Below are 27,356 nucleotides of genomic sequence, written 5' to 3' on the forward strand. Positions count from 1 at the left end.
CTGGGCTCCCATTCATGCCCCAACCTCAGAGCAAAGGGAATCAGCTCCAGTAGGGAGAAGAGCTCGGATTTTCTCCCTACAAGCACTGAATTTCTTAGCAATTTTCCTGCTTTAGCTTAAAATATTTGGAGAATTTTGCTTTTAAGTCCCAATGTTCCTAAAACTTAAAAAAAAAAATGCTTTAAGTTACAAATTTTCACTCTTTCTCCAAAATAGTGCAGAGAAATTTATGTTATAGGAAGATAGACCATTTATATAGCTCCTACATGCATCTACCTTTTGGGAAATCTCTCAGTTGCACCTCTTTCTTCAACCCCACTTCTCCCTTAATATGGTTTACACCTCCTTGTCCCAAACAAGATTTGGAGGGGAAAAAAAAACAGTGGCTCAAGATCTGAAAGGAATAGCTGCATGGCTGTCCTTTCTCACCCTCCTGACTCTATTGAAAGAAAAGTGAAAGTCATTCTGTAAGGTAAGGGAGTTAGAGAAGGCGAGGTTCAGAAAAAGAGGCACTTTACAGGAACAGATCACCTTTAATGAGGCGAGAAGGGGCAGCAGTCAGATTAGCAAGCTGCTGCACTAACCTAAGAAATGAGTAAGTATATATAGGCATGTATGTGGAAAGTTACCGTCTTAAGGGGGCCTGTTCTTCTCCAAGGTTGTTCGGAGTAGCTATCTCTTAAACGGCTGGGGCAAGGAATTTTGGAGATCGGCCAGAGGCTGGACCAGCTGGGAGCTGGGCGTAATCAACCTTAATGTCCATTTTTTTCTTCAGGTGAGAGAATTCTTTGTTTTGCATAGAATGGTGGGGAGGACCTGGAGGGGAGTTTTAACTCCAGGCTATTCTGAGCCAAGTAACTTTCCTTCACACTCAGTCCTGTCCAACTCTTTGTGATCTGATGGAATAGTCCATGGAATTCTCCAGGCCAGAATATTGGAGTGGGTAGCTGTTCCCTTCTCCAGGGGATCTTCCCAACCCAGAGATCAAACCCAGGTCTCCCAAATTGCAGGTGGATTCTTTTTTTTTTTTTTAATAAATTTATTTATTTTAGTTGGGGGCTAATTACTTTACAATATTGTAGTGTTTTTTGCCAAACATTGACATGAATCAGCCATGGGTTTACATGTGTTCCCCATCCCGAACCCCCCTCCTGCAGGTGGATTCTTTATCAGCTGAACCATCAGAGAAGCCTTAGGATTGAACAAGCCCTCCCTGCTCTTTGCAGTTTCTTGATTGGGTACTGAGCCAGAGAAGCTTAGTGGGGGCACTTCTGGTCTTGCCACTCAGAATAGTGTGAGATCCCTGGGTTGATGAAATTAGCAGTCTTCTGGAACTTCAATGGTAGTTCTTGAAGGGATTGGAAGGGCATTCCAAGGAGGGCAAATGGCATAAGCAAAAGCTCAGTGAGGAGTGTGAGCCAAGCCCTCAGAGGACCCATGGAGCATAAGGTTGGGGAGATAGTTGCGACAGATGCTATGGGCTGAGGCATTGCAAAAGAGATTCCTTTATCAGGCAGCCTGGTGTGACAATTTATTATTGAGTTTCACTGGCAAGAGGAAGAAGGCTGTAACAAGGAGACAGGGCTTAGCAGAAGGCCTGGCTGAGTGTTCAGGCCTACAGTCAGTAAGTCAGTACTCAGAAGCTGGTCATTAGTGGTGACAGGCACTTTGTGCTACTCTGCACACCAGTGATTTTGAGAACATGGGCTCCAGAAGCCATACAGACCTGGTATTAAAATTCACCTCCAATTCTGACTAGCACATGTATAACTTTGGGCAAGTTGCTTAACCCCTCTGAGCCTTAGTTTCTTCGTCTGTAAAAATAGGACTAATAATAGTACCTAGTTCATGAGATTGTTATGATTAAAAGAAATAGTATATGGTATGGTATATGGATGAAGCACAAGCTGGAATCAAGATTGCCGGGAGAAATATCAATAACCTCAGATATGCAGATGACACCACCCTTATGCCAGAAAGTGAAGAACAACTAAAGAGCCTCTTGATGAAAGTGAAAGAGGAGAGTGAAAAAGTTGGCTTAAAGCTCAACATTCAGAAAACAAAGATCATGGCATCCAGTCCCATCACTTCATGGCAAATAGATGGAGAAACAGTGGAAACAGTGGCTGACTTTATTTTTGGGGGCTCCAAAATCACTGCAGATGGTGACTGCAGCCTTGAAATTAAAAGACGCTTACTCCTTGGAAGAAAAGTTATGACCAACCTAGACAGCATATTAAAAAGCAGAGACATTACTTTGCCAACAAAGGTCCATCTAGTCAAGGCTATGGTTTTTCCAGTAGTCATGTATGGATGTGAGAGTTGGACTATAAAGAAAGCTGAGCGCCGAAGAATTGATGCTTTTGAACTACGGTGTTGGAGAAGACTCTTGAGAGTCCCTTGGACTGCAAGGAGATCCAACCAGTCCATCCTAAAGGAGATCAGTCCTGAATGTTCATTGGAAGGACTGATGGTGAAGCTGAAACTCCAATACTTTGGCCACCTGATGCAAAGAGCTGAAGAGCTGACTCATTTGAAAAGACCCTGATGCTGGGAAAGATTGAAGGCTAGAGGAGAAGAGGACAGAGGATGAGATGGTTGGATGGTATCACCGACTCAATGGACGTGAATTTTGAGTAATCTCCGGGAGTTGGTGATGGACAGGGAGGCCTGGCATGCTGCAGTCCATGGGGTTGCAAAGAGTCAGACACAACTGAGCGACTGAACTGAACTGATAGTACATGGCAAGAGATGCCAATTTTAGCCTGTGAACCTCAGCCCAATTGTGGGGTGAAAGGGCTACTCCTTCCTAGGCCTGAGCACTGGGAAGGCATTGGGAGGGTTCTGGCTTTGGTTGTGGATTCTAGGGGAAGGAACCACGGGAACAGGGTTCTTAGAGGGTTGGTACATAAAAGGTGATGTTCTGCCCCAGCTCTCATGATTAGGGCCCCAAGGGAGCAGCTTCCAGGTCTTTGGTCAAGGAGAAGGAATTTCCACTCAAAGGCCCCAGTTATGGACAAAGGGAACAGAAACAGGACCTCTGGCCCATCATTTTTGACCTGGGAGAGGGTAGATTTCTGGAGGCTAAGTGAGGGCTGTCTGAAAGAAAAGGGTGGCCTTAACTGTGGCACATTGCCCTGCAAGGGCACTGTGCTTGACTCTGGCCCGGGGCATAGACTGGGCTCTGGAGACCAGCTGGGAGTAGAGAACTAGACTCTAATTTCTGTAGCCCTGCTGGCGTCTGGCCATGACCAACGCAGGACTCCTGTCCTGGCATCAGGACCCAGCATAAGTTTCCCACGATGGGTCCTCGGAGCCTGACAAGGACTGCACTCCTGCTGGGGCTACTGATGCTGAAGGTGGAGACCTGAGCGAACCGGCCTGTAGTACAGGAGAGGTGAGGTGGTGACGCCACGCCTAACACATCTGCCGTCTACAACGACAAGGTTAAAAGAGATGGAGGTGGGGGGCTGTGGAGGGCCAAGAGGTCGAATTCGTGGAGCGCTCAGTCTGGGCAGTCGGCTACCGGAGGCCACCTCTGCCTCAGCGGAAATCCGGTTCCTCCGCAGCTTCCAGCTCTTTCCCCCACCGCTTCCCCTCCCACTTTCGCCTCTTCCCATACAGAGCTCTCAGCGTTCAAGCCCCACCCACCCCTCTCCTCCCCGACCCCGCCCTTCCCCGACCCCGCCCCTCCCAAGCTCAGGACTTAACTCGCTTGCTCAGAAACACACTCCGAAAAGGTCCCGCCTTTCTGGCGGCGCCTCTTCCGGGCCCCCACCGTTTCAAGGAGGCTCTCTCTGTAGCTGCCTCTTTTCTGGCTTTGCCCTCGCCCTTGTTCCACGTGATTCCGTTCTCCTTGAGTCCTTGACTTTTTATAAGGAGTGACCTGGAAGACCTTAAAGAAGGTGACTTTGTGCGTGCGTGCGTGTGTGTGTGTGTGTGTGTGTGTGTGTGTGTGTGTGTGTGGTAAAATACACATGATATTTACCATGTTCCATTTTTAAGGTACAGTTCAGTGGTATGGAGTACATTCGTATTGTGCAACCAGCACCTCTTCCAAGTACAGAACCCTTCTTCCACAGCTGAAGCGCTACCCATTAGATACTTCTCCACTCGCCCCTCCCCCCAGCCGCTGGCAACCACTATTCTATTTTTCTGTCTCTGTTATAATTTTGACTATTCTCGGTACCTCATGTAAATGAAGTTGGGCACTGTGTGTTTGGTTTATTTCATTTAGCATGATGCCTGTAAGTTTCATCCATGTTGTAACATGTCAGAATTCCGAGTTGGTGACTTTTGAATTAATTCTTGAAGGAAGTGAGGGGGCAAGAGGAACAACAAACGTAAAAGCCCAGAGGCAGGAATGGGGCTGGTGTGCTGGAGCAAAGGACCAGTGAAGCTGGAAGAAGATAGGGAGGAGGGGTAGTAGTGGCTTGTAGCCTGTTAGGACTTTGGCTTTTACTCTGAGTAAGATGGGCTTCCTTGGTGGCTCAGATGGTAAAGAATCTGCCTGCAATGTGGAAGACATAGGTTCAGTCCCTGGGTAGGGAAGATGCCCTGGAGAAGGGAATGGCTACCCACTCTATCATTCTTGCCTGGAGAATCCCATGAACAGAGAGGAGCCTGGCGGGCTACAGGCCATGGGGTCCCAGAGAGTCTGACAGGACTGAGCAACTAACACTTTCACTTTTTTAAAAAGACACTTTCGCTTTCTAACAAGATAGGAAGCCATTGGAGGGTTTAAGATGAAGGCTGACAGATCAGACTACATTTCCATTGAACCTAGCTGGCTGCTGAGTTGATAATAGGCTGGAGGGGTGCCAGGGCAGAATGGGAAGGCCAGTGAAGAGACAGTTGCTTCTAACATTGTCTGGAGGTCTAGGGAAGGCTTCCAGGGAAAGTTGAGACCAGAATTTTAAGAATTGACAGGGTAAGGGGTAACTTTATGTGTTGGAGGTTGGGAGTGAAGTGCTCCAGGTGGAGGACACAGCTTATACAAAGGCCTGGGAGGTGAGAGCAAGTGTAGTTGATTGACAGTTGTTAGTACAGTTGACCCTTGAACAACATGAGTTTGAACTTACATGCAGGTCCATTCATATGTGGGTTTTTTTCAGTAAATACATACTGTCGTTGTTCAGTCCCTAAATCGTGTCCGACTCTGTGCAACCCCATAGACTGTAAAACGCCAGTCTTCCCTGTTTTTCATCCTCTCCCAGAGTATGCTCAAACTCATGTCCACTGAGTCAGTGATGCCATCTAACCATCTCATCCAGTGTCATCCTCTTCTCTGCCTGCCTTCAATCTTTCCTAGCTTCAGGGTCTTTTCCAGTGAGTCAGTTCTTAACATCAAGTGGCCAAAGTATTGGAGCTTCAGCGTCAGTCCTTCCAATGAATATTCAGGGTTGATTTCCTCTACGATGGACTGGTTTGATTTCCTTGCTGTCCAAGGGACTCTCAAGAGTTTTCTCCAGCGCCACAGTTCAAAAGCATCAGTTCTTTGATGCTCAGTCTACTTTATGGTCCAACTCTCACATCCATACATGACTACTGGAAAAATCATAGCTTTGAGTATACGAATCTTTGTCAGCAAAGTGATGTCTCTGCTTTTTAATACGCTGTCTACATTTGTCATAGCTTTCATCCAAGGAGCAAATGTCTTTTAATTTCATGGCTGCAGTCACTGTCTGCCATGATTTTGGAGCCCAGGAAGGTAAAATCTGCCACTGTTTCCATTTTTTCCCCATCTATTTGCCATGAAGTGATGGGATCAGATGCCGTGATCTTAGTTTTTTGAATGTTGAATTTTAAACCAGCTTTTGCACTCTTCTCTTTCACCTTCATCAAGAGGCTCTTTAGTTCCTCTTCGATTTCTGCCTTTAGGGTGGTATCATCTGCATATCTAAGGGTGTTGGTATTTCTCCAGGCAATCTTGATTTCAATGCGTGAGTCTTCCAGCCCAGCATTTCCTATGATGTACTCTGCATATTAGTTAAATAAGCAGGTGACAAGATACAGTCTTGACATACCCTTTTCCCAATTTTGAACCAGTCTGTTGTTGCATGTCCAATTCCAACTGTTGCTTCTTGTCCTGCATACAGGTTTCTCAGGAGGCAGGTCAGGTGGTCTGGTATTCCCATCTCTTTAAGAATTTCCCACAGTTTGTTGTGATCAACTCAGTCAAAGGCTTTAGCATAGTCAGTGAAGCAGAAGTAGATGTTTTCTGGAATTTTCTTACTTTTTCCATGATCCAATGGATGTTGGCAATTTGATCTCTGGTTCCTTTGCCTTTTCTAAATTCAGCTTGCACATCTGGACGTTCTCGATTCGTACTGTTGAAACCTAGCTTGAAGGATTTCGAGCATTACCTTGCTAGCAAGTGAAATGAGCACAATTGTGCGGTTTAAACATTCTTTGGCATTACCTTTCTTTGGGATTGGAATGAAAACTGACCTTTTCCAGTCCTCTGGCCACTGCTGAGTTTTCTAAATTTGCTGGCATATTGAGTGCAGAACTTTAACAGCATCATTGTTTAGGATTTGAAATAGCTCAACTGGAATTCCATCACCTTCTCTAGGTTTGTTCATAGTAATGCCTACTTGACTTCACACTCCAGGATATCTGGCTCTAGGTGAGTGATTATTACACCATCATGGTTACATGAGTCATTAAGACCTTATTTGGTAAAGTTCTTCTGTGTATTCTTGCCACCTCTTCTTAATCTCTTCTGCTTCTGTCAGGTCCTTACCATTTCTTTCCTTTATCTTTGCATGAAATGTTTCCTTGGTATCTCTAATTTTCTTGAAGAGTTTTCTAGTCTTTCCCATTCTTTTGTTTTCCTCTATTTCTTTGCGTTGTTTACTTAAGAAGACTTTCTTATCTCTCCTTGCTCTTCTTTGGAATTCTGTATTCAGTTGAGTATATCTTTTGCTTTCATCTTTGCTTTCCCTTTCTCTTCTCAGCTATTTGTAAGGCCTCCTAAGACAGTCATTTTGCCTTCTTGCATTTCTTTTTTCTTTGGGATGGTTTTGGCATCATACTATACATATTATATATAAATACATACTGTATTAGTACATCATCCATGGTATGTTGAATCTGAGGATGTGAAACAGCAGATATGGGGGGCTGACTATAAAGTTATATGCAGATTTTACAGGGATTTCCAACTGTGCAGGGATTGTCACCCCAGCCCTATCCTTTTCTTCACCATCTGTGTTGTTCATGCATGCATGCTAAGTCGCTTCAGTCGTGTCTGACTCTGTGTGACCCTATGGACTGTAGCCCGCCAGGCTCCTCCGTCCATGGGATTCTCGAGGCAAGAATACTAGATTGGGTTGCCATGCCCTCCTCCAGGGGATCTTCCCGACCCAGGGATCAAACCCACGACTCTTATGTTTCCTGAATTGTCAGGCAGCTTCTTTACCACTAGTGCCACCTGGGAAGCCCTGTGTTGTTCACGGGTCAACTAATTAAACAGGTAGATTGGAAGCTTCCTGGGAGGGTGGGAGTCGGGGAATGTGTTTTCATTTCCATAGCCCTAGGGCCAGGCTGAAGACCTGCTGATATCACCCTCTCCTCCCCGTCATTGTGAAGGAAGAAGGAAGAATGCCATCTTGGTAAGACTAACCAGGGCACTGGATCCCACCAACACTCACATCGTCAGTGATACTGATTTGATACTGGCAATCCATTCCAGTATTCTTGCTTGGAGAATCCCATGGATGGAGGAGCCTGGTGGGCTACAGTCCATAGGGTCACACAGAGTCAGACACGACTGAAGCGACTTAGCACGCATGCATGAACAGCACAGGCGGTGAAGAAAAGGATAGGGCTGGGGTGACAATCCCCGCACAGTTGGAAATCCCTGTAAAATCAGTGAACTTGCCTTACTGATTTTCCTCTCTCTCCTATATATCTTCACTCTCTCCCTCTTAAGAGATCAATAGTTCTCGCTCATCTAGAATCTTCCATTTTGTAGTCAGATGTGTCATCTATTTTGCCACTGGCCCCCCTACTGCTCTGTCTCTCATCTGAAAAAAAAAGAAACAGAAAAACCCAAACCGTTCCTTTCTCTTCTATCCTGCTTACTTCTACAACTATTTTTGTATAATTCTCCTCCCTTTCACAGCCAAACTTGTAAAAATAAGTTTTCTAAAAGTAAAGTTGACTTACGATATTGTGCTAGTTTCAGGTGTGTAGCAGGGTGATTCAGTTATATATATATATATATATATATATTTTTTTTTTTTCAGATTATTTTCCTTTTCCCCCCATCCCCTTCCACTTTGGTAACCATAAGTTTCTTTTCTATGTCTGTGAGTCTGTTTCTGTTTTGTATTTTTCAAGATTCCACATAGAAGGGTTATATAATATCTGTCTTTCTCTTCTAACTTACTTCACCTTGTGTGATATTCTCTAGGTTCATGCATGTTGCTGCAAATGGCAATATTTCATTCTTTTTATGGCTGACTAATATTCCATTGTGTATATATACATATATGTGTACATATATATATCTACACACCACATTAACAAATTTATTTGACTGCAGAGGGTCTTAGTTGTGGGACGCGGGACCTTCCTTGCATCATGAGGGATCTTTTGTTGAGGTGCATGGACTCTCTAGCTGTGGCACACAGGCTCTGGAGCATGCAGGCTCAGTGGTTGCACTGCCCAGGCTTAGTTGCTTTGTGGCATGTGGTATTTTTAGTTCCCCAACCAGGGATCGAACCCATGTCTCCTACATGGCAGGGCAGATTTTTAACCCCTGGACCACCAGAGAAGTCCCCCACATTTTTTTTTTTTTTATTTAACATTATTTCATGGAACTAACATATGCAGAGTAAAAAAATGAGAACAGAAAATGATTTTCCAAGTACTTTTTTCTTTCTAGTATTTCATTTATTTAATAAATATTTGTTACACTCATACTATGTATGGGGAACTTTACTATCTGTTAAGAACACACACACACACACTTTGACATTGCCCCTACTTTTAATCTAATTATGGATAATGGATGTTTGTAATAAGAACAAAACCTTCTGTAACACACGTTAACTCATTAAGCAAAAATACTATAATTTTGTCCACTTTGTAGATGAGGAGACTGAGGCAAAGAAGAGTTAAATAATTTGCTCAAGTCAGCAAATCAGACAGCTGGTAAATGGAGGGGATGGAATTTCAAAATTTTTAAAATTTACAAATTTTTTTAGTTTTTTTAGTCTCTTAATCATTACGGTGCATTTCTTCTCTTGGGATTTTTGTTTATTTGTGTTTTGGCCGTGCCTTATGGTTTGCAGAATCTTAGTTCCCCAACCAGGGATTGAACTCGGGCCCATGGCAGTGGAAGTGCAGTCTTAACCACTAGACTGCCAGGGAATTCCCTGCATGTATCTTTTTGAATTAGAGTTTTCATCTTTCCCTGATATCTGCCCATAAGTAGAATTGCTGGATTGCATGGTAGCTCTATTTTAAGCTTTTTAAGGAACACCCATACTGTTTTCCATGATGACTGTACCAATTTACATTCCTACCACCAGTGTAGGAGTGTGCCCTTTTCTGCACACTTTCTCCAGCATTTATGAGTTTTTGGATAATGGCCATTCTGACCAGTGTGAGTTGGTACCTCACTGTAGTTTTGATTTGCATTTCTCTAATAATTAGTGATGTTGAACATCTTTTCATGTGCCTACTGACCATCTGTATGTCTTCTTTGGAGAAATGTCTATTTAGGTCTGCTGCCCATTAAAAACTAGTTATATAAATTATTATATAGATATATAAATTACATGAATTTTCACTGTACATTGCTTGCAATAAAGATCCAAACATATGAAAAACCATAAAATGAAAAGTAAAATTCTTACGCTGACTACTCTGCCGAAGTAACCACTATGAAGAGTTTCTTATATATCCATTTTAAGTATTTTCTATTCATTTATACAAGCATATATATGGCATACTTGATAAATCCAGTCTTAGGTATATACCCGTTTCAATACATATCAATCTAACATGTTCTTTTTAATGGACATATAACATCCTGTCGCATGGATGTATTACAGCTAATTTAACCAGCCCCCTGTTGATGAATATGTTAGATGTATTTCACTTTAGCTATTTATAAAATGCCACAGTAAACATCCGTTCTCTAAGTCATTGTGCACGGGTAAAGTACATTTATAGTCTAACTTCTTGGAAGTAGAATTTTTGGGATAAAGACTATGTGTGTTTTTAATTTTCATAAGTTCTGCCTAATTGCCATTCAAAAAGGTTGTACCTAATTACACTCTCACATTCTTGAAGTTACTAGCACATCCATCTGCTTGAAGTGCTAGGGCTTCCCTGGTAGCTCAATGGTAAAGAACCCGCCTTCTAATGCAGGAGACAAAAGATTTGATCCCTGGGTCAGGAAGATCCCCTGGAGGAGGGCATGGCAACCACTCCAGTATTCTTGCTTGGAGAATCCCATGAACAGAGGAGCCCAGCAGACTACAGTCCACGGGGTCACAAAGAGTTGGACATGACTGAAGTGACATAGCACACACACTCTCACTGGTAACTTGCTCAAACTTGACTTCTCTCCATCATTCTACTTTAAAAGGACCTAAGGTTACTTATGATCTTCATGTTGTCTAGTCAACAATTTCCAGATCTCATCTCATTGCCTCTCAGAAATGTTTTATGGGGCTGACCACGCTCTTCTTTCTGAAACACTCTGGCCTTGGCTTTTATAATACCGTACTTGCCTGGTCTTCCTCTGCCCACTTGTAAAGGTTGGTGCTGCTCAGAGCTTCAGTTACCATCTGCAAGTGTATGACCCCCACAGTATTTCCTTCTTCCTAACCTGGAGAAGACTCTTGAGAGTCCCTTGGACTGCAAGGAGATCAAACCAGTCAATCTTAAAGGAAATCAACCCTGAATAGTCATTGGAAGGACTGATGCTGAAGCTGAAGCTCCAATACTTTGGCCAGCTGATGTGAAGAGCCAACTCATTGGAAAAGACCCCGATGCTGGGGAAGATTGAAGGCTAAAGGAGAAGGGGGAAGCAGAGGATGAGATGGTTAGGTAGCATCACTGACCCAATGGACAGGAATTTGAGCAAACTCTGGGAAATGGTGGAGGACTAAGGAGCCTGGTGTGCTGCAGTCCTTGGGGTTGCAGAGTTGGACATGACTTAGCGACTGAACGACAACAAATCTTTATTCACATGCTTATTTGCCATCTTGACGTGGATGTCCCATGGGTCCCTCAGATTCCACGGGTCCAACATCAACCTCCTTCTCATGCTTCCATCTCAGCAGCTGTCCCACTGCTGTCCAGTGATCCTAGCCAGAAACCTGCAAGTCATTTTTGAACTTCACTGTTCCTCAACCCTCACCTCCAATCAATCACCATGTCTCTGCCCGGTTGTCTCCATAACATCGCTCAAACCATCATCTCTCATCATCTCCCTGCACCATCCAGGTCCAGACTGTGGACCATCTGGACACTGCATTGATCTTCTAATCGCCTCCCTGGCTTTAGACTTAATACTCTCCAAGCCAGAGTTAGCTTTGAAAAATGCAGGTTTGAATATGTTATTGCTGTTTAATCGGTAAGTTGTGTCTGACTCTTTTGTGACCCCATGGACTGTAGCCTGCCAGACTCCTCTGTCCATAGGCTTTCCCAGGCAAGAATACTGAAGTGGGTTGCCGCTTCCTTCTCTAGGATCCTGACCGAGGGATCGGACCTGCAGCTTCTGCATTGCAGTTGTGTTTTTACCACTGAGCCACTGGGGAAGCCCTATTATGTTACAGTCCTGCTTAAAACCCTTCACTAAGTTCTGCACATCGGGTAAAGACCAAAAAAAAAAAAAAAAAAACCCTGAAAGACAAAAATCCCCTGGCTTTTTTTTATAAGCCCTAGTAACCCTCCCACCTGCTGTTGTCATCACTGACTCCCTCCTTCATACTGTAATTAGCTTATTGAATGTTTTATGCTCCTTCCCACTCAGAGTTTTTGTCTTTGCTATTTCTTCCTGCCTGGAATACTCTTTCCCTCCTGCCTTGACCTAGCAAATACATCAATAGGTGGTGGTAGTGGTTTAGTCACTAAGTTGTGTCCAACTCTTGCAACCCCATGGACTGTAGCCTGTCAGGCTCCTCTGTCCATGGGATTCTCTGGGCAAGAATACTGGAGTGAGTTGCCATTTCCTTCTCCAACCTCAGGTCTCAGCATAAATTTAACTTGTTTGAGGATGTCTTCCAAGACCCCCAGGACTTATGCCTAGTGCTCAATACAAGGGTTGGCACGTGGTGAGAGCTCAATAATAAATATTTACTAAATTAACTAATTTCAAATCCTAAAAGATGATGCTGTGAAAGTGCTGCGCTGCACTCAATATGCCAGAAAATTTGGAAAACTCAGCAGTGGCTACAGGAGTGGAAAAGGTCAGTTTTCATTCCATTCCCAAAGAGAGGCAATGCTAAAGAATGTTCAAACTACCGCACAATTGCAATCATCTCACACGCTAGTAAGTAATGCTCAAAATTCCCCAAGCCAGGCTTTAGCAATACGTGAACCGTGAACTTCCAGATGTTCCAGCTGGATTTAGAAAAGGCAGAGGAACCAGAGATCAAATTGCCATCATCCGTTGGATCATCAAAAAATCAAGAGAGTTACGGAAAAACATCTACTTCTGCTTTATTGACTTAATGCCAAAACCTTTGACTGTGTGGGTCACAACAAACTGGAAAATTCTGAAAGAGATGGGAATACCAGACCACCTGACCTGCCTCCTGAGAAATCTGTATGCAGGTCAGGAAGCAACAGTTAGAACTGGACATGGAACAACACACTGGTTCCAAATTAGAAAAGGAGTAGGTCAAGGCTGTATATTGTCACGCTGCTTATTTAACTTATATGCAGAGTACCTCATGAGAAATGCTGGGCTGGAGAAAGCATAAGCTGGAATCAAGATTGCCAGGAGAAATATCAATAACCTCAGATATGCAGATGACACCACCCTTATGGCAGAAAGGGAAGAAGAACTAAAGAGCCTCTTGATGAAAGTGAAAAGAGAGTGAAAAAGTTGGCTTAAAACTCAACATTCAGAAAACTAAGATCATGGCATCCGGTCCCATCACTTCATGGCAAATAGATGGGTAAGCAATGGAAACAGTGACAGACTATTTTTTGGGGCTCCAAAATCACTGCTGATGGTGACTGCAGCCATGAAATTAAAAGATGCTTACTCCTTGGAAGAAAAGTTATGACCAACATAGACAGCATATTAAAAAGCAGAGACATTACTTTGCCAACAAAGGTCCATCTAGTCAAAGCTATGGTTTTTCCAGTAGCCATGTATGGATGTGAGAGTTGGACTATAAAGAAAGCTGAGTGCCGAAGAATTGATGCTTTTGAACTGTAGTGTTGCAGAAGACTCTTGAGAATTCCTTGGACAGCAAGGAGATCCAAACAGTCCATCCTAAAGGAAATTGGTCCTGAATATTCATTGGAAGGACAAATGCTGAAACTCCAATCCTTTGGCCACCTGATGCGAAGAACTGACTCATTTGAAAAGACCCTGATGCTGGGAAAGATTGAAGGCGGGAGGAGAAGGGGACGACAGAGGATGAGATTGTTGGGTGGCATCACCGACTCAATGGACATGAGTTTGAGTAAACTCCAGGAGTTAGTGATGGACAGGGAGGCCTGGCATACTGCAGTCCATGAGGTCGCAAAGAGTCGGACACAACTAAGCGAATGAATTGAACTAAACTGAAACGAGCTAACCAGCTAAGGCCTCAAGGGCCAGGTGGGTGGTTCCCAGACTGCAGTTTTTCACACAGACTCTAGGTGTCGCCCTTGACTTCAGTTTAACTAGGCTTTGGCTGGGAACCTAGAAGGAAGGGTGGAGTTGGTGCCCAGCCTGGCTCATCAGTCCAGCAAACTGGGAGAGGTTATGGGAATCCCAGCTACTTTCCAGATATCACACCTTCTCCATCTGCTCTGGGTCAACTGTCTTGGTAGGGTGACCAATCATACCAGGTTTCCCAAGGCTGAACTTCAGGCAACTCGGGAGGATTGGTCACCAAACCATGAACAGAGGGGTTGAAACCCCAACATATGTACTAGACTAAGGTCCAAGCCCAGCAGGAAAGATACTCTAACCCAGCCAAGCTCCTTACAACAGCATCACTAGTGGGCTGACTCTGTTGCCTGGTGGTTATAAGCATTTAGAGAGAGAAAGTGTATATTCTTTAAATGAATGGAAAGAACCAACTTACGGGGCTTCCCTGGTGGTTCACTGGTAAAGAATCTGCCTGCCAATGGGGGAGACACAAATTCAACCCCTGATGGGGGAAGATCCCACATGCCATGGAGCAACTAAGCCCCCTCGCCACAACTATTGAGCCTGTGTTCTGGAGCCTGGGAGCCGCAACTACTGAAGCCAGTGTGCCCTAGAGTCCGTGCTTGGCAACCAGAGAAGCCACTGCGATGAGAAGCCTGTGCACAGCAACTGTAGAATAGCCCCTGCTCATCTCAACTAGAGAAAAGCCCACACAGCAACAAAGACCCCGGACAGCCATCAATAAATAAAATCTTTTGAAAAATTAAAAAAAAAGAGACCAACTTATGTCTGACAAGATCTACAATTTATTGAGTGCTACTGAGCATAACATACTTATACGTACCTTTTTTAATCCTCACAGAAACCCTAAGAGTACGGAAGATTTTTCTCCTTTCAGTGATTAGAAAACTGAGACTCAGAGAGGTCAAGTGACCAGCCCAGGTCACACAGCTATTAAATAACATGGTGAAATTCAAACCCATGTCTGTCCAAGTATAAAGCTCCTGTTATTTTCACTGAATCTTTAGCCTGGCCATTTCCTTCCTTCTCTGGTCACCATTTGAGAGCCCCAGGAGGCAAGAGGCAGGTGTGGGTGGAAGGGATTGAGGAAGAGGGTCTGTGATCAAAGCCTGCGTAGGAGTGGGGGATCCACATAGCATTGACAGTTTGCCTGTCCACACAAGAGAAGTCTCTGCTGTCTTGAACTAGAGGTGGGCATAGCCTGTGGACTCTAGGGAGCCCCCTTCACAGGCTCTTCTCCTGACTGCAAGCTTTATATTCAAGGCTGTGTTTCCCAGAGTCCAGGGTAAACCCAGCCACTTCTTATCTGCTTGCAAATGGACATCTGAACATAAATCACAGAGGAGGGGCCATCAGGAGCTAGCCATAAACTTAAACTTGATAAGTGAGGGATGGGTAGGGCCTGTGACAAGGGTCATGGTAGGTACAGTGCCTTGCCCAGAGTTTGGGCTCAATGAATGGTTGCAATTAATGATATAGCCAACTGCCTCTCTCTCTCAGGGATATTTGTAAGGCTGTTTTATTTTTGCCCAGGTGGTCATTTAGGAATTGAGCTGCTGTTGAATACACAACAAGGGTTGGTTGTATAGAAGTATGAGCAGAGGACTGACTATGGTTGTGTGGAGGAATGGGCAGAGGCCTGACTAGGCTAGACAGTGGTCAGAGCCCTGTGGGGACTTTTTGGTCGGCAGCCAGATGTCTGCTCCATAGAAGGTATGATAAGCCAGACTTGGATTCTTTTACATTAAAAAAAACCAAAATGCAGATATCCCTCAAGAATTTTAAGTTCTTTGGCATGAAGGTGCTTTGCGCTGTGCTGTTTTGCTTTATTTTATTGGTGATGTCCAAAGACTTTTGGGGTGCAAGATCTGTCCTGGACCATCTTGGGCTCAGACCTGGTGTTGGTGTAGCCTGGTGTCCCATGGCTAAGTTCTGCCCTGTGGCTCCTCTCTGCCAGCCAAGCCATCAGACAGATGGTGCTTGAGCAAGTCTTCCCCAGACCTGGGCTATGTCTCTGCTCTTCCCTAGCTGGCCTTCCACCTTCCACCAGAGAACTGGGCATTGTACATTTCATGGAGGCCTGGGAGTCTGGACATGAAGCAGGGCCAGAGAATAGAGAAACTGATTAAGCTGTCTTGTCCACAAGACTCCTCTGCCCTTCATTCTGAAAATACCTGGTCTGTACCACCTGTGATGAAAGAGAGTGTTGTGAAAATCACCAACACTGCACCATCACACTGTTGTGGGACCTCTTGCCAGGAGCTCATGGAAGACAGTGACATGGCGCAGTAGAAAGCACATGACTTTAGGGTTAGACAGAATCAGATTCTGCTACTTTCTTGCTGAGTAACTTGGGGAAAGTTATTCAACCTCTCTGAGTCTTGGTTTCCTCAATCAATAAATAAGGATAATAATAACATCTATAGCATAAGTTTGTTTTGAGGTCTAAATTTGCCCACCAGTTTATATAAAAATATGAAATTTATTGAGTGCTTGTTATGTGGCAGGTCATGTTTAAGTGCTTTTAGTGTGAATTCACATAACGCTATGGGTTGTGTACTTCCACAGTCTGTGCGTTATAGATGCAAAACTGAGACTCAAGAAGCATGAATAACTGGCCCACATTGGCAAATAGCAGAGCCAGGATTTGGACCCAGACAGTCAGGCTCCAGTTCACACATACTTAACTACCAAGCCATGATGCCATATGGAGTCGGGCTGAATGAAGAATAGCTATTATGATCACAGTAATTTAGTATTAAGTGCTTTTTATATCCGTGGTGCTAAGTGTTAATTATTAGTATATTTGGATGCAACATTTATCCTTTCTGTTCCTATTTCTTCCACAGCCATGGCAACAAAGAGCCTCGTGCTCACTACAACGGAGCATCCTGCCTTTGTCCGATCTAGCCCAGTGCGTCAATCTCTGCAAATAACAAAAGATGTGGCCACTTGGCTGCTTGTCCCTGCCCCCACCAGAGCACCGAGAGAGGCTGAGGCCTCCCCAACTGGAACCGAGCTAGGAGAGCAGCAGACAGGTACAGATCCTCAGACCAGGAGCAAGGCTCACAAAAGAGAGGTCATGCTTAATAAACCTGATTAATTTCTTTGAGTGACAACAGTGCAAGCGGACAGAGGTGAAAGGAGGGATAGTAATTTATCCTGATTCCAAGGCACAGGAGTGTAGCTAAAAACAACACACAGATTTTATAGAGATGCTGCTGGGGCTTGGAGGATTCTGGTGGGGTTCAGCCTTGGGGGCAGCCAGAGGGAAACTTGGTGAGTTGCTCGCAATGACCTAGTGAAGAGGAAACCCAGCCCAGGAACTGAGCACAACTTGCCCAAGCCATATAACCTAGCCTCAGATCTGCCCGGAACACTTGCCTGTCAATTTCCTTCCAGTGTCTTCCCATCACCTAAATATAGTAATAATGTGGATGACCATAAAACAATGATAGCTGAATTTATTTGATATTTACTATGTGTAGGGTATTATACAGAGAGGAAACCTGAGACAGAAAGTTTAAGAAACCTACCCAGTCACACAGGTTTTAACATACACCTGGGCCTCCCAACACCCAGTCTGCTTTCACATTCCAGTCCGTTTGCAGCTGTATTTAATGATGAGTCTCTTCCATCAGTCAGGAAGCCCTCATAACATGGATATACTGAAGTTCCTAGGTCCTCTGTGCTTCTCTCTCTTAAACACTCTTTCCTGGGTGAGCTCATCCCTGCTTTTAGCTTCTAGTCCCACCTCCTGAAGGAAGTCTTCGAGAGAAGGCATTGTGGTTGACCCCCTAACCTCTATTACACCCCAGATGATTAGTCTGAGCCCATCATATAAATTCCCTCCTTCTTGCCAGTAACTGGTTTAGGAATGGGTATCTGCCCAGTGAGACCAAGAGGACATTTGCTGCGCGGCTTCTGGAAAAAGTTTTCTCACTCCTAGGAGAGAAGCATTCTCCGGACGCAACATTCTCAGAAGCTTGCTTTCTGGGAATGCTGACAAGTCTGGACGTGTTCTGGACCTACTGCACTGGTGTGCTCCCAGCTGAGGATGGAGCCAACAGCAGGGATGGCAGAGTGGAGAGTTGGAAGGAGCCTCTGTCCTTGAGGGCATGAGCTTCCTGTCATCTCTGGAGGCCACCCTAATGCTGAACAAGGGAAATTAAATATCGTCCCTGCTGAAGCCATTGAGAGTAGGCTTTCTGATATTTGTGGTAGGAAGCATCCTTACTAATACAACCAGGATAGCATTAGGACTTTTGCGGGCTCGCTCCTTCCTAGGGAACCGTTTCTTTTAAAATTATCTTTTATGACTGCATTAGTGTAAAGATGAATATATTGTGTGTTGTGTGTGTGTGCTCAGTTGTGTCTGACTCTTTGCAACTCCGTAGACTACAACCCACCAGGCTCCTCTGTCCATGGGATTTCTATTAAAACATCTTTATCTATTAAGACTTTTTTTTCTGATTTAAAGAAGATTAAAGCTTTTTTGTGTGTATGAGCCTTAAGAGTCCTGAATGTTCATTGGAAGGACTGATGCTGAAGCTGAAACTCCAATCCTTCGGCCGTCTGATGCAAAGAACTGACTCCTTGGAAAAGACCCTGATGCTGGGAAAGATTGAGGGCGGGAGGAGAAGGGGACAACAGAGGATGAGATGGTTGGATGGCATCACTGACTCAATGAACATGAGTTTGAGCAAGCTCCGGGATTTGGTGATGGACAGGAAAGCTTGGCGTGCTGCAGTCCATGGGGTTGTAAAGAGTTGGACACAACTGAGTAACTGAACTTAACTGAGCCCTAAGAGTATTGGGGCACTAATGTGCCTAGCCATGCCTAGTAGATAGACTGGCCCTGGATATGACTTCCAAATATTCATCTCCAGGCTGTACCTCCCTCTTGACCTTCAAACCTGCATACCCCACTGCTTATTGGATAGTTCTATTTGAGTGTCTTACCTTAAATTCAGCATACCTGAGGCTGAAACAGTTTCTCCTATACTTTTTCTTTGTCCAGTGTTCCCTGTCTGAGTGAACGATGTACTGACTAGCTAGTTGTACCAGCCAGAAACCTGGGACCCCAACCTCTCCTTCACCTTGTGCCCAATCCATCTCCAAATGCCATCACTTTTCCTCTTAAAGGGTTCTTAAAATCATTTACTTGTTCTAATCTCCACTCCTACCTCCTGATCCATGTGCCTGACATCTCTTGCCTGGGTTACTGCCATGGACCCTAATGGTCTCCCTACATCTCACGCTCTATGTAATATTTTTCTTAATATTTATATTTATTTATGTGTTTGGCTCTGCTGAGTCTTAGTTGTGGTAGATGGGTTCTTTGATCGTTGGGGCATGCAGGATTTTCTAGCTATGGCATGCGAAAGGCAGGAAGAGGCCCCAGGTTATTCCTTACATGTTTTGCAGTCTTCTATAGTTTATTGCATATATCAGGAAGGAAATGGCAACCCACTCCAGTATTCTTGCCTGGAGAATCCCAGGGACGGAGGAGCCTGGTGGGCTGCCATCTATGGGGTCGCACAGAGTCGGACACGACTGAAGTGACGCAGCAGCAGCAGCAGCAGCAGCAGCAATCTAAGAAAACTGAAGTACCGTACCTTTAAAACGTACATAGTGAAATCAAATATGTCTTATGCCCAAAAGTATTGTGGATTAACATCGATAGATAAACATCACATGACATGATTGATGGTTTGAATAGTGTGATAGTTCATTTTGTGTCAATTTAACTAGTCTATGTTATGTGGTCAAATACTAATCTAGATGTTGTGTGAGAGTATTTTTAGATGAGATTAACATTTAAATCGGTAGACTTTGAGTCAAACAAGTTACACTCCATAGTGTGGGTGTACCTCATCCAGTCAGTTGAAGGCCTTACGAGAAAAGACTGAGGTCCTCTGAAGAGGGAGAATTCTGCCTTCTGACTCAAGAATATGATATTAACTTCTGCCAGGATTTCCACACTGTTGAATAGCCCTACAAACTTCAAACTTGCTAGCACGTGTGTGTGTGCATACTTGCACATACATACCCACACCCACAGGTCCTTACACACTCATATATCCTATTGATTCTTTTTCTCTGAAGGACCTTTTTAAAAAATATTTATTTATTTGGCTGTGTTGGGTCTTAGTTGTGGCACACAGGATCTTCGTTGCAGTGCACGGATTCTCTGGTTGTGGTGTGTAGACTTAGTTGCTCTGTGACATGTGAGATCTTAGTCCCTGACCAGGGATCTAACTCTCATCCCCTGCATTGCAAGGTGGATTCATAACCACTGCCCCACCAGGGAAGTCTCTTTCTGGAGAACTTTGACTAATATGAGGAGCCTAAATGAAAACAGAGAAAAAGTTTAGGACTCCTCAGTTCTTTGAGTGAACCTTTTTTTTTATTGTTTGTTTGTTTTTAAAATTATATTCCTTTATTTGGCTGCACTGGGTCTTCCTTGCAGTATGTGGGATCTAGTTCCCCAATCAGGGATCGAACCAAGGCCCCCTGCATGAGGAGCAAGGAGTCTTAACCCTTGGACCCCCAGGGAAGTCCCTGAGTGAACCTCTTATAATCTAACCAGGATTGGGGAACAAAGAAAGGGGAGAAACATTAAAATTCTACATCATGTAGTAATAACAAAGGACTAGAAAATAATGTGTTGTAATAATAATTGCTATCAATTTTGACCCCTCTCCATGTGCCAGGCACTGGGCTGATTGCTTTCAATGCTTTATCTCTTTAAATACCCACAAAAGTCAATGAGGTTCAGGATAAGAAACGGAAACTGTTCAAAAGGAAAGGAACATAAAGGAATTCAGTGCAGGGAATTAGATGCTTACAAAAGAGCATCTGTAGGATGATCCGCAACTAAGACCCAGAGCAGCCAAATAAATAAAAAAATATTTTTTTTTAAAAAAAGAAATGTTCTCTTTGAGAACAAAGAGACCAGTACAAAAAGGCTTTATATATATCTTCTCTTCCTCCTCAGACTTCACAACAATCCCCACCCGACCCCCCAAAATTCCAACAACTCAGCAAAATATGTCACTATTTACTAGTATTGGATCATTGCAACTTCTTTCAAGTACTGTTTCTCTGAAGTAAAAGGGTAAAAATATGCATGATTGAAAAACAGGATGCTCTCCTTCCATTGGCACTAGAGAAGGAATAATTTCATTACTTTTTTATTTATGGGTACTGTTTTGTTACTTTTCTTTTTTTTTTTTTATAAATTTATTTATTTTAGTTGGGGGCTAATTACTTTACAATATTGTAATAGTTTTTGCCATACATTGACATGAATCAGCCATGGGTTTACATGTGTTCCCCTTCCTGGACCCCCCACCCACCTCCCTCCCCATCCCATCCCTCTGGGTCATCCCATTGCCCCGGCCCTGAGCCCTTGTCTCATGCATCCAATGTGGAATGGTGTTCTGTTTCACATATGATAATATACATGTTTCAATGCTATTCTCCCAGAACGTCCCACCCTCACCTTCTCCCTCAGAGTCCATAAAATTGTTCTATGCATCTGTGTCTCTTATTCTGTCTCGCATATAGGGTTATCGTTACCATCTTTCAAATTCCATATATATGCATTAGTATACTGTATTGTTGTTTTTCTTTCTGGCTTACTTCGCTCTGTATAATGGGCTCCAGTTTCATCCATCTCAGTAGAACCGATTCAAATGTATTTTTTTAATGGCTGAGTAATATTCCATTGTGTATATGTACCACAGCTTCCTTATCCGTTCGTCTGCTGATGGACATCTAGGTTGCTTCCATGTTTTGTTACTTTTCTTTTAAAAAATGGAGATAAAATTCATATAGCATACCATTAACCGTTTTAAAGTGTGCCATTCAGTACCATGTAGTGCAGTCACAATGTTGTAGACAACCATCTCTCTCTAGTTTAAAACTTTTTTTATCACTCCAGAACACACCCATTCAACAATCCCTCCCCATTCCTCCCTTCTTCCAGTCCCTGGCAACTACTGATCTGCTTTAATGTCTTTATGGATTTTCCCATTCTGGATATTTCATATTAAGTGAACCATGTAGTGTGTGCTATTTTCTGTCTCGCTTATTTGGTTTTGCATGCTTTTGAGATTCATCCAAGCTGTAGCAATGTATCAGTGCTTCATTTGTTCTTATGGATAAATTATACCCGTGGTACAGCTATACCACAATTTTTAAAATCTATTCATGCCATCTTTGCTGCTGTGAACATTCATGAACAATTGTCTGCTGGAGTACCTATTTTCAGTTCTTTTGGGTCACCACAGTGGAAAATCATGGCTTCTCATTCAATTTACAGAATTAATCCAGTTCTGAAACCCAGAGCGCCTTTGTTGAACAGAAAGCTAGGTCTCATTATGGAAGAATCCTATAGAATTGCCACAAATATATAATGTAAATCTTCCTTGTGAGCCTTTCCTAAAGATACCTAAAATCATTTACTGAAGTGGAGAAAAGGAAATACTCAGACCTTTGGTGGATGTCTAGACACTACTTTTGGATTAATGTTAATTCCTGGGAGTCCAAAATGCCACTGTGGCCCGCTAATGTATGGGACCAGTCAGTTCATGGGTCTACCCTATGGTAATTCCCACAATGATTGGAATAGACAAACTTGACCAGAGGCAAAAATTCCTGTGTTGGCTCTCTAACCCACTGGGCAAGGTCATTATGGTAGAAATAGCTAAATGGAAGGCCCTTGAACTTCCTCCTCCTACCAAGATAGTAAACCAGAAACTATGCTGTATTTCTGAGGGAACTACAGAGATGAGTGCAACAGCAAAGACTTGAAACATGCAAGATTGGTGATATCTAGGATATCCCCATTTAATTTACCTGTTTGGCCTGGATAGAATGGATATTGGAGAATGGCTGTAGATTTCAATAAACTTAGTTAGAGTGTGACTTCAGTTGCAACTCCCATTATAAAAGAGTTTCTGTACTGGAACAAATCAATAGAGTCCCTGGCCCTGTTATGTGACTAATGCTTTTTTCTCCATACCATGTTGAAGGGGTAACCATGAACAGTTTACTTGTACCTGGCAGCGACAACAGCCAAGACATTGACCATCTTGGCTTAGTCCTATGTCAACTCTCGATCTGTCTGCCATGTTATAGTCAGCAGAGATCTCCATGGTGCTGATGTTCTGCAAAACGTCACTCTGTCTATTGCAGAGATGACATTTTGCTGATTGAATCTGATGAGCAAAAAGTAGCAGTTAATTTGGAAGCCTTACTAAGATATGAGCAAACCAGAAAGTTTGAGGTAAATCTGAGGGACCTGCCACTTCAGTGGTTTCTGAGAATCCAGCAGACTGGATTATGTTGAGATATCCTTTCCACAGTGACAGACAAATTGATGTATTATCTACCATGACAAAAGAATCACAATTGATAGGTCTTTTTGGCTTTTGGAGGCAATGTAAACCACGTTTTGAGTTGGAACCATCTGAGGAGTCCCCTATAAGGCTGCAAGTATCAAATGGGGGAACAAAGCTTCTGCAAGTCCAGGCTATAGCACAAGATATTCTTCTACTTGGTCCTTATGATCCACTAGGTCCAGTGACACTCAAGAATCTCTAACTAATAAGGATGGTAATAAAATCTTAGGCAAATACCAGTAAGAGATTCACAGTATAGACCTTTAGGATTTTGGAGCAAATCTATGCCCTTTCATCAGCCACCCCATTGCTTATTTAATGGACTCATGAACAGCATGCTTTGATGATGGAGGTGAGAGCTCTGCATGGGTTCAACAAAATGGACTTTCCCTTAAGGAAGCTGACTTGACTTGACTGTTGCTACTTCTGAGTGCCTAATCTGCTAACAGATGATGTCAACACTGAGTCCCCAATAGATAGCATTCCCTAGAGGAACAAGCCAGCCAGCTGATGTAGGCTGAAAATATTATATATCTCTTTCATCATAGAAAGGTCATAAATCCATCCTTAGAGGACTAGACATATATTATGGATACGGATTTTCCATATCCTGCCTGTAATGTTTCTGCCAATTCCACCATCTACAGACTCTCAGGATGCTTTATGTACTGTCATGGATTCTATCCATGGTCAGTGGGCTCATGCCCAGGGAATTAACTGGTCTTACTACTTTTACCATTACTTTTGTCATGGGAAACTTAAGTCAAAGAATAAGTTTAATTGGAGAAATGAGAATATGTGAAAGCAAAGGGAAACAGTCAAAGGAAACCAAATAATAATAATATACTCTTTAGGCATAGTCAAGGACCTTTAGTTCTTTCTCAAGGGCTATAGTTAATATTCTGAGCTGTCTTATAGATACTAAAACACACAGATGGAGAAGTTAACCACATGATGACCAGACTGTACCCACAACATGAGTTGCCACAATTCTGAGAACTGGCCTGAAAGAAATGGGAACAAACGGGACCCTGGAACTAAAGATTAACTGTACCTAAAACAACCAAAATGATCCTGGTCCCCCCCCTCCCTCCCGCCCCCATCCCAGTTGCTGGCATGTGAAATAAAGCAAACTTTCCTTTCCTCCAGCCTGGCCTGTTTATTGCCGTTTGAGTGGCGAGCAGCCAGACCCACACACTCTCTTTCAGTAACAGTATATGCTCTGATTCAGAGATGATTATATGGTACTTTCTCCACCATAGCCAGAATATATGGGTCTGGGAATCAGTTCATGCAACTAGGATGTCTGTAATGCGATGTATGCAAATACTCATTTCAGTCTTGTACCCAATGACCCACAGGATGTTTGCCTCCTAGCTTGTCAACTTTTAGCTTTTGTAGTTCGGAGGCATTGTTCTCAAGTGGGAAATGTTCTGCACATGAAGGCTCTGGTTCCTCTGTGTGCTAGCAGGAGTCTGGCCTCATGGAGCCATGGTGGTGACTTAAGCAGACTTGAGACTCCCTCAGGCCAGAAGTGCTTCTTGTGACTGTCATCCTCTGTGCCAGAAGCTTGTGTTAGGGTAGCTCCCAGTCAAGGATAGAGGGCACTACTCTGTTGCAGGTTGTCTCTGGATTGGGTTTAAAGTCAGTGCTGCTTATGGTTTGGGCTTATGACTTGGTGTTTCTTGTTTCCTTATTATGTTTCTTAATATGTAACTTGATATTGTAGGGGAGAACTGGGTGAGAGGGGAGAAGAGATGGCCTACATTGCAGGAGTGTCTTGTTTTGACTGGTTAAACTGAGCCTTTGTTAAAGTCTGAGTTGTCCAGGTGGCGCTAGAGGTAAAGAATCTGCCTGCAATGCAGGAGACACAGGAGACACAGATTTGATCCTTGGGTCAGGAAGGTCCCCTGGAGGAGGGCATGGCAACCCACTCCATTATTCTTGCCTAGAGAATCCCGTGGACAGAGGAGCCTGGCAGGCTACAGTCCATAGGGTCGCAAAGAGTCGGACACGACTGAAGTGACTTAGTGCACTCGCATCTCTGAACCATGAGGATCTAGGGGTCCCAATAGAGTAGCCACAGGAAGTTGTCTTTTTGCATTGTTGCAACATTCCCTTAAGCTGGAACTTCCCCCACCCCCTCATGTAGCAGCACCCATGCTTCTGCCATCACACTCAAATTTTCCACTGCTACTTTCGCTGCCATTGTAATCTTTAAATAAACATCAGTTTCACAGGTAACCCAACTTTCTAGGTCACCTGTCAGTCTCACTGCCTACAGTCTTGAATGTGGGCCTGAGCAAGTACAACTTGCGTTTTATCTGTTAATGTGACCTCATTTATACTTACAGGTTGATGAGGCCTGGGGAAATTCTGATATAAAAACATTTCCAAACTGAAAGTTTTTCTGAGAATGAGACAAAAAGTCCCAATCCAGGCAAGACCTTTGCAAATACTGGCACATGAAATATGTAGTTCCAGTTTACATTCAAATGGCCACCCACTTCGTGTACTAGGGCTGGCTCCACACCTTAAAAGTCTTTTGTGGCTATGGACAAGGTGTTCTTGCTTTTCGTAACATTCTCTGCCCAGAAGTCTCCTCTGCTCCATTACATCAGCATTATTAAAAAGAATTGCCCAGGGACTTCCCTGATGGTCCAGTGGTTAAGACTCCGTACTTCCACTGCAGGGGGTGTGGGTTCCGTACATGGTTGGGAAAGTAAGATTCTGCATTGATCCCACATGTTGCATGGTACTACCCCCCCAAAAGCTAAGAATAAAAAAGAATTGCCCACTAACAATCTCAGATGAACAATCATTACAAAAAGTTATTGGTTGAGTTAACTTTAGAAAAGATTGTCAAAGTGCCATGGGGGCAGTTCTTGACTTACAACCTGTACTTTTGTACATTATACTTTGATATCTCTAAATAAAACATTTTGAATGTTTGCACATCTGCTGATAAGTGAACATTTTAATCCATCACACCATACCAAGTGGCAGTTTGGTTTCTCCATTTTTTGCTGGTGTAACAATATTTATCCAACTTTGAATTTTTTGTGTATTTTATATAAATAAGTGGAAAATGGAAAAAGAAATTGCTGACAGTGGTGATAAAATATATATGTCTTATAAATGTATTGCAACTGAGATTAAATGGTTACCATTCAGTTAAGCTGAAAGTGTTGACTTTATTCTCATTTAGATGAGAATGTGTTAACTCAGTTTATTTTGTGTTGACTTGGATGGAAAAAGAATTAACGAATAGGTAAAAAATACTGGGAATATATAATCAGATATAATTTGAGACTTTATGTATTTTTATATGTGTATATATATATATACATATATATATATATACACACACACACATATATTTGCATGTTAAGAATAGATATCTTTCTTTTCCTTGATAAATAGAAAGTTAAATTTTCACACATTTGATTTTTATACAAGATTTTAGGAGCAGATCATGTAAGAAAATAGAATGTTTATTTCTTGGACCTCTTCCTGGGACACCACTGATCAAAACTGACAAAGAACCTCAAGGGGAATGTCAGGATTTTTCAGATCCTACAAGTGCAGTAATAATAATGATAGTAGTAGTAGAGTAGTAATTCCTGTTTAAGTGCTTGCTGTGTTTCAGGCTCTATGGTTGCTGTGTTAACAAGTCGAAAATCATTTAATGCTTTTCAATCCTTAGTTGAAATTCTTGGTTATACGTAGCTCTCCATTTTATAAAGTAGCATTCTAGAGTTCACCGAATTGAAATGATTTGTCCAAAGTCACAGCCAGTACGTAGAGGCGTTTATTGATTCCAAAGTGAAAGTGAAAGTCGCTCAGTCGTGTCCAACTCTGCAACCCCATGGACTATACAGTCCATGGAATTCTCCAGGCCAGAATACTGGAGTGGGTAGCCGTTCCCTTCTCCAGGGGATCTTCCCAATCCAGGGATCAAACCCAGGTCTCCCGAATTGGAGACAGATTCTTTACCAGCTGAGCCACCAGGGAAGCCCAATAATACTGGAGTGGGTAGTCTTATCCCTTCTCCAGCAGATCTACCCAACCCAGGAATCGAACCAGGG

The 27,356-nt window shown here is 43.2% G+C and overlaps 1 protein-coding gene across 3 annotated transcripts in view; it reads left to right on the plus strand.

The window, feature by feature from the left end:
- The first annotated feature begins 2 nt into the window (after positions 1 to 2).
- The window catches only part of ZSWIM5 (zinc finger SWIM-type containing 5), a 245,432-nt gene continuing 218,078 nt past the window's right edge, over positions 3 to 27,356 (plus strand). The window contains exons 1-3 of one of the 3 annotated variants that reach the window (XM_081488694.1): positions 3 to 472; positions 659 to 775; positions 16,708 to 16,896. In XM_081488694.1, coding sequence (XP_081344820.1) covers positions 16,710 to 16,896 — 187 coding nt within the window. In that variant the 5' untranslated portion in view covers positions 3 to 472; positions 659 to 775; positions 16,708 to 16,709. Of the gene's footprint in view, positions 473 to 658; positions 776 to 3,222; positions 3,398 to 3,729; positions 3,906 to 16,707; positions 16,897 to 27,356 lie in introns of those variants that run through there. The other 2 variants (XM_081488693.1, XM_081488692.1) reach the window with 2 other exon arrangements.

This window comes from Giraffa tippelskirchi, chromosome 5, assembly GCF_054371585.1.
Source record: "Giraffa tippelskirchi isolate mGirTip1 chromosome 5, T2T-mGirTip1v1.2.pri, whole genome shotgun sequence".
In the NCBI taxonomy this organism is placed as follows: domain Eukaryota; kingdom Metazoa; phylum Chordata; class Mammalia; order Artiodactyla; family Giraffidae; genus Giraffa; species Giraffa tippelskirchi.